The 7,505-nt window shown below is 35.0% G+C and overlaps 1 protein-coding gene across 2 annotated transcripts in view; it reads left to right on the top strand.

The window, feature by feature from the left end:
• Positions 1-1,081: 1,081 nt before the first annotated feature.
• Positions 1,082-7,505, top strand: part of LOC111483005 (copper-transporting ATPase PAA1, chloroplastic) — a 13,377-nt gene continuing 6,953 nt past the window's right edge. The window contains exons 1-11 of one of the 2 annotated variants that reach the window (XM_023129079.1): positions 1,082-1,595; positions 1,757-1,810; positions 2,055-2,208; positions 3,091-3,165; positions 3,315-3,592; positions 3,920-4,150; positions 4,404-4,502; positions 4,818-4,967; positions 5,756-5,902; positions 7,059-7,109; positions 7,201-7,376. In XM_023129079.1, the coding sequence (XP_022984847.1) occupies positions 1,170-1,595; positions 1,757-1,810; positions 2,055-2,208; positions 3,091-3,165; positions 3,315-3,592; positions 3,920-4,150; positions 4,404-4,502; positions 4,818-4,967; positions 5,756-5,902; positions 7,059-7,109; positions 7,201-7,376 (1,841 nt within the window). In that variant the 5' untranslated portion in view covers positions 1,082-1,169. Of the gene's footprint in view, positions 1,596-1,740; positions 1,811-2,054; positions 2,209-3,090; positions 3,166-3,314; positions 3,593-3,919; positions 4,151-4,403; positions 4,503-4,817; positions 4,968-5,755; positions 5,903-7,058; positions 7,110-7,200; positions 7,377-7,505 lie in introns of both variants that reach the window. The other variant, XM_023129080.1, reaches the window with a different exon arrangement.

Here is a 7,505-nt window from a genome sequence, read left to right as displayed (position 1 = left end):
TTTTGGGTCTTATGACTGACACGTGTCGGTTTGAGGTCCTTGTTTTGGTTTTGACTTTTATAATACATAGTCCCACTTTCTTGGGAACTTCTAAGCAGGATCCGACACGTCGTCATGGCCAAACTGGAAAGTTCTGTCACGCAATTTGCTTGGAAAAGTCCAATAAATGGTTCTTTTTCTGCTGGGCCGCCAGATGGGTCTTGCCTACGTGTAACTTCTTAATATCACAAACGTGGTACCTTCCACTGTAGTTTTTCATCTCGAAAGAAAGTGGGTGTAGTTCATACATATTATCTTCATACGCATGAGATATTTCTAGATATTTTGAGGGAATCGTTGAGATATTTTGAAAAAATTAAAAGTAAAGTCATAAGAGTTTATGCTCAAAGTGGATCATATTATATCATTGTAGAAGTCCGTAATTTTTAATGATCACTATATTAATAAATTCATGAAGATTTTACGTTATTTATTGTTTAATTTAGTGGGTAAATTAGCCATAATAGAATATTCTATATAAACTAAGTAACTTACTTAATGGATGACTTTTGATAATTGTTTTAAAATTGGAACAACAAATTTAAATGATAATTAAAATTTCCCCTTATTTAAAAATAATCGACGTGCATTAAATTAAAACAATTAATCGATAATGGTTAACTTTAATTATTGGGTTGTACTCAAAGTACTTTTTAAGTGCGATCACAAGTCGCCGACCTAATTTCACCAAATTATTTATTTTCTGTTCAATATATATATATATAAAAAAAGACAAAAGAAAAACATTATAATTTCCATTTATTTTACTGAAATAAACAAATTAATTATCAATCTTTTAAAAATTTAAACGAAAATATTAAATTGAATATTTCAAAAAGAAAAAAAAAAACAAAAATTTGATTTGTAGGTTGCATGAATTTGGATCATAACTAATACGTATTTAAATTTTAAATTTTGCGTCCATTAAATATATGATTTTTTTTTTAATATTTTAAATAATTTATCCACAATTATTTGAATTATAACCCAACAAAGAGATGCTACCAAACCGCGAACGGTGTGCGTTATTTTTGCAAATATAATTTTTTTGACTTTGGTTGTAGTTATCTGTGGAAGGTGAAGTCGATAGTGTCTGCAGAAGAGGAGGGAGTTCATCTTGAGTTCCTCCGATGGACTCCGTCTTTGCTGCTGCGACGAGCAACATAGCTGTATGCTGCGTTTCAAAGGCCTTGAATCGGAGGCTCTCCGAAATTGTTCGTAGAAGATGCGTTCGCGGTGGTGACCGAGCTCGCAATTTCAACTGCATTTCCAGTTACCTTGCTCTATACGGAACTGGATTTATTGGTTCTTCTTCACCGTCGCTTAGGGCTCTGCAAGTTGTTTTGCCTTCGCTGCAGCATCGTTTGCGTTGCGTTTCGAGTTCCTCTGTGTCTTTTGCATCTGGTGGCGGGAATGGTGGTTTTGGAGGGAATAATGGCGGCGGAGGTCGTGGTGGAGATGGTGGCCTGGGCGGTGGAGATGCGAATAAGTTTGTTTCTGGAAGTGCCGAGGAGGTTTCTTCACTATTGCCTAACGTGATTATACTGGATGTTGGAGTATGGATTTTGCATCGCTTCCTTGGTTCTTGCTTTATCTTTTCATCGCACGTCTTCGTATTTTAACTCTACCGAAATCTTTGATGATTATTTTTTTTCTGATTTTCTTCTGTGCAATATTATTGTAATTATTTTTTTTCTCATAGAAAAAAAAATCGTAGGGAATGACATGCGGGGGATGTGCAGCAAGTGTGAAGAGAATACTAGAGAATCAGGTTATAGTCACTAATTCTTTTTGCTCGGTCTTCAAATACGGAAATAATTTTTGTAAACAAGAAACATGAACTGATTGAATGAATTAAATATTGAAAACCAGGATAGTAGAAGCCAGTGAGTTTAGAATTTGTTCAAATAACTGTTAACTAAAATTGGGGCAAGGAATTGCAAGTGAACAGACATTTTTTTTTTTTTCCCTTGATGAATGAATCAATGCACATGTTATTGTCAAATCACGAACAGCCACAAGTGTCATCTGCTAGTGTGAACCTCACAACAGAGACTGCAGTCATATGGCCAGTTCCGGAGGTTAAAGATTCGCCGAATTGGCTAAAGCAGCTGGGAGAGACGCTTGCTAATCATCTAACTCGATGTGGTTTTGCATCTAGTCTTCGAGGTGAAAGCTCTTTTTTTCACAAATACAAAGTATCGTCAATATGGCCAATGTTTAGTTGTTAACATGATCTCTGGTATAATTGTTCGCTAGTTTGGGACTTACTAACCTTGAATCTTGTCAAAGTTGGACATCTTCTTCAACTTCAACAACAGTCTGGGGTAACTAATTGGGTTCAAGCAGAGTCAAACATTCGAGGGAGGTCACCTCCTCTAATAAAAAAAGACTTAATAAGATGATTAGGGTTTTTCAAAATTCAAAGCAATAAGCTATAGGATAAGAATCATTTTGAACTCCTTATCTTCAACCCATAGATGTAGTGAACCACAACCGCTTGGTGACTTGAAGATCTGCGCAAGCTTTATGGAGATATGAAAGTTTAGAGGGCTATAGCATATGTGCTTGTGAATTCATATGGAGGGGACACTTCAGTTTAGTTTCAAATGCCAAGGATTTATAGTAAGGTTACCATTCCATAAGGTCAAAATTAGACTTGAATAAAATGTGTGTATTTATATTTATATTATTGGGGATGCTTTGTGTCTAAAATAACATTTTCCTTGAAATATCAAATTGAAGTTATATTTTATTTTTGTGTTTTTTCATTTTATTAAAAGAAAAAAAAAAAAAAAAAACCTCTTTGGTCTTTGTTCCTGTAAATTTCATTATTGAATCATTGCACAGACTTCGTTTTGCCCATCTGCTAGCTAGCAAGTGTTTGCAATCCATATTATTGAGAACGAACTATTCTATTTATGGGGTTGCGATAGTATTAACTTTACTCATCCCAAATGCAAGTGGATTTGATATATTAGATGTTTGCACTCCTCTAAAGCTCTACATGTTTTCTATAGCCTAATAATACTACTGTTCTTATGTGTCCAGAGTCAGGAAGAGACAATATCTTCCTGGTTTTTGAAAGGAAGATGGAAGAAAAGCGCAATCGATTAAAAGAGAGTGGTTAGTACTTAATTCCTATGCTTTGGCCCTTCTTCCAAACCTAGTGTTTTACTATGATTTTTTTTTTCTTTTTTTTTTGGATGGATAATTATGTTTACCAATAAATCTCTGAAAAAATAGCTAATGCAGCTCTTTTCTAACGCTGTCAGGCCGCAATCTTGTTTTTTCCTGGGCTCTGTGTGCTGTGTGCCTTCTTGGCCACATTTCTCATTTCTTTGGCGCTAAGGCTTCATGGATCCATACATTTCATACTACTCAATTTCATCTATCATTGTGCTTATTTACATTACTTGGCCCTGGTCGTCAACTTATTATTGAGGGTATGAAAAGTCTTGTCAAAGGAGCTCCAAACATGAACACTTTAGTCGGACTTGGAGCTCTATCATCCTTTACTGTTAGCTCATTGGCGGCCTTAATACCAAAACTTGTAAGTGACGTGCCTATAAACAAAACCCACATGTTTTTGTACAGTCCTATTTATTCGATATATTTTTTTGTGGCAGTCAAGTTCTAACCATTTCAATCATCAGTTGGTTTTCTTTTTTATTTTCTATTTTTTTTTCATTTTAAGAAAAACTCAATTTAATGTATTGCTATATCGCTTACCCGAATATCATTTGTGGTTTTTGTTACAAACATTTTTCCAATGTCAATTTATTGCTATATCGCTTACCAGATTATCAATTTAATGTATTTTGTTCCGTCCTCAACTCGACATAAAATGCCTTACGTGTAATATTTGTTTTCTGGACAGGGTTGGAAGGCTTTCTTTGAGGAACCAGTTATGTTAATAGCATTTGTATTGTTAGGAAGGAACCTTGAACAGAGAGCTAAAATTAGAGCTGCGAGTGATATGACAGGTCTTCTTAGTATTTTACCTTCAAAAGCTCGTCTTGTTGTTGATGGTGATACTGAATCGGGTTCAATGGTTGAAATTCCTTGTTCTAGTCTTTCAATTGGAGATGAAGTTATTGTCCTTCCTGGGGTTAGTCAAATGAATATGTCTCCCAATTCTTAAGTGATATCTTTACATTATTGCCAATTACTTTTAATAGATTTCTCCTTTCTTTTAGCTCATTATATCCCATACCAAGCTTCATTTGAATAATTTACATTTGAACGATTTTCCTTGTTTAGCTGTTTAGAAAATTTCAGTTAAAAACTGTTTGGAGATATAATACAGTTAAACATTTAACAGTTTTACTGATCACTTTGATATAACTTTTTCTTCATTTCAGGACCGTGTTCCTGCTGATGGAATTGTGAAATCTGGTAGAAGCATTGTGGATGAGTCTAGTTTCACTGGGGAGCCATTACCTGTTACCAAGCTGCCTGGGGTACAATTTTTTTTTTTTTTTTAAATTATAGTAAATGCATCGTTATCTCATTTTGATGTCAGCCTCACATGTTTATTGGGAAGCAATAAGTCTACCTTGTTGCACTTTGGTCATATATAGAACAATATGGTGCCTTCTGCATCTGTCTAATTGAACAGTTAAGGTACTTAACGTTAGTGCATGATAGGATAGGTAAACTGTATTTGTCCATTATGACGTATTTTTAGTTTCTTAAGACACAGCGCTTCTGAAATCTACGGAGAGTATGTTAGTGTCATGTTGTCATAGAGTTTTTTTTTTCCTCCCCTGTGCTAGAGCCAAGTTGCAGCAGGAACTATAAATCTTAATGGAACTCTTACAGTTGAGGTGCAGCGGCCAGGAGGTGAGACTGCTATGGGAGATATCGTTCGTTTGGTAGAAGAGGCTCAAAGCCGGGAAGCTCCTGTTCAACGGTTGGCTGACAAGGTTATCTCTGAATTTTTGTTATCTCTCTCTTTTTCTTTTTCTATTTCTGTGTTGAAATTGCTTGAAGTAGGCTGACAAGATTCTCTGAGTTAGGTTTCTCTCTCTCCCTATTTTCTTATGGATTGCCTGTCCATGACAAGTTTTGACTCTTTTTTCTCAATGAGATATGTTTATGGGAGATTTCTAGTGTTAGCCATGACAGGGTAGAGGAGAGATGCGAAGCTAGAAAGGAGAGGAGAGATGTTTAGTTGAAGCATTGTCACTGGCAGTGGAGTGGAGGGGAGGGGAGGGGAGGGGAGAATACAACACAAAGGCATCTCCACTTAATAGCTGATTCTTTTTTTTTTCCAATACAAGTTATTATTTATTGTCTTCTCATTTTTTTTGTTTGACCATTTATCCCTTACGACCACAACAGTTGTTTCATTAGTCAAATGAACATCCTCTAAATACAGATGCTTTCCTTTTCTTTTTTCTTTGAGAGGTTGTAACAATACGATACAGCATTGTGGGGGTTAGGGGTTGTTCTATAGGGTTAATCAATGTGTGCAAGTTTTTTTTTTTTTATTTATACATTTATGGTTAAGAAAACCATGCCTTATCTATTGAAGTCATACTATGCTCTTTCTGTGACTCCCTAGTTGATCTATCATGGAAATTTGGGTGGATTTCTTATTACTTTTGTATCTTTCTTCCAATAAAAGAAGTTCCAAGCATATTTAATGGCTTCTTATTGTGAATTTATGCATGCAATTGATTTGTTATGCTGGCTATTTTTACTACACCAGGTGTCTGGGCACTTCACTTATGGAGTAATGGCACTCTCTGCTGCAACTTTTATATTTTGGAGTCAATTTGGATCACGCATTCTGCCTGCAGCTCTTTACCATGGAAATTCAGTTTCATTGGCACTGCAGCTTTCTTGCAGTGTTCTGGTATGATGCTTGAAGTTTGTGCTTAAACCTTGGTTACTCTTACATGCAAATTTTTGAACCATGGAAAGTAACAACTGTTTTGATCGCTACACATATTCTATATCAAAATGATATTTCTGAGGGATCATTCTAGAAATGATACACTCTTACCATATTCTACGTCAAAATCAAGTAATTCTTATACTAGATCTAAAGTGGCCATCCTAGACACAGATAGAATTTTGTGGTTGAACATATTTCACGCTATACTTTGGGAAATTTGGTTTGAAGAAAATACATGGATTGTTATCGGGGAAGATCGATATAACATATGTACTTTTTTGGAGCTTAGGTCTTTAATAGCTGTTTCGTGGATGTAGAACTACAATAAATACATAGGGTCAAATTTGTCGGAGTAGAAGACTCATCTAGTGGAAACTTTTATTTGTAAGGATCCACACTCAGGAATGGTTTGCTGTTGAATTGTTATATAAGTGGTTTTCTTTTATTAAATTCCTTCTTAAGATGCATATAGGTAAATGCTGTGTATAATTGTGAATGATCCGACAAAGTACTTAGAACATGAATGAAATTGGGAGAGATTTGGAAGGTTCATAATTGACTCATAAAATATAAAAAACACTATATTCTTGACGCAAGTCTCATATTGTTCTAGTCAACTTTTTGATTCAACACTCCCTTGATATGAAAAGTTTTATTCTTTGTATGACCCCTCCGTTTTTCTTACGAACTAGAGAAGAAAGGAATATATCTATGCTGTCTTTTTCTTCTTTTTGATTGTAATTTCTTTTTGTTTCTCTTTTATCAATTGGCATGTTTAACACTCACTTGATATGAATGTTTTTTTTTTCTCTTTGTATGACCCTCCATTCTTCTTACGAACTAGAGAAGAAAGGAATAGCCTATGCTGTCTTTTTCTTCTTTTTTCTTGTAATTTTTTTTGTTTCTCTTTTATCAATGGGCATGTTTAACACTCCCTCGATATGAAAAGTTTTATTCTTTCTTTGACCCCTCCATTCTTCTAAATAACTAGAGAAGAAAGGAATGTCCTATGCTGTCTTTTTCTTCTTTTTTCTTGTAAAAAATGTTTTGTTTCTCTTTTATCAATTGGCATGTTTACAGATCGGTATATTTCTGGCCTATATTCTTAATGCAGGTTATTGCTTGTCCATGTGCACTTGGCTTAGCTACTCCAACTGCAATGCTGGTGAATTCTCTCTTAAAGTCTCTTCATCTCTGTATTAGATTGTTTACTTTGAACGTATTTATGATTTTGCGCTTTGTTTATGATCTACCAGGTTGGAACTTCATTAGGTGCAACTAAAGGATTACTTCTGCGGGGTGGAAATATCTTAGAGCAGTTTTCAATGGTGGATACTGTTGTCTTTGACAAAACAGGGACCTTGACAGTTGGGAAACCTGTTGTGACAAAGGTGTTGGCGACTTCTGGATATGAGAGAAATGTAGATTCACAGTTGAGTGCGGTTTCTTAACTTATAATGGATGTTTCCTTGGGTGGTAAGTAGGCATATTAGCTAATAGTGTAGCTAAAGTGAGACAACCACCTCCAATTTTTTTTTTTTTTTTTTTTTTTTTTTTTTTT

This window comes from Cucurbita maxima, unplaced genomic scaffold, assembly GCF_002738345.1.
Source record: "Cucurbita maxima cultivar Rimu unplaced genomic scaffold, Cmax_1.0 Cma_Scf00008, whole genome shotgun sequence".
In the NCBI taxonomy this organism is placed as follows: Eukaryota; Viridiplantae; Streptophyta; class Magnoliopsida; order Cucurbitales; family Cucurbitaceae; genus Cucurbita; species Cucurbita maxima.
The sequence above is the reverse complement of the archived record's forward strand: the minus strand, read 5'-3'. Positions and strand labels throughout refer to the sequence as shown.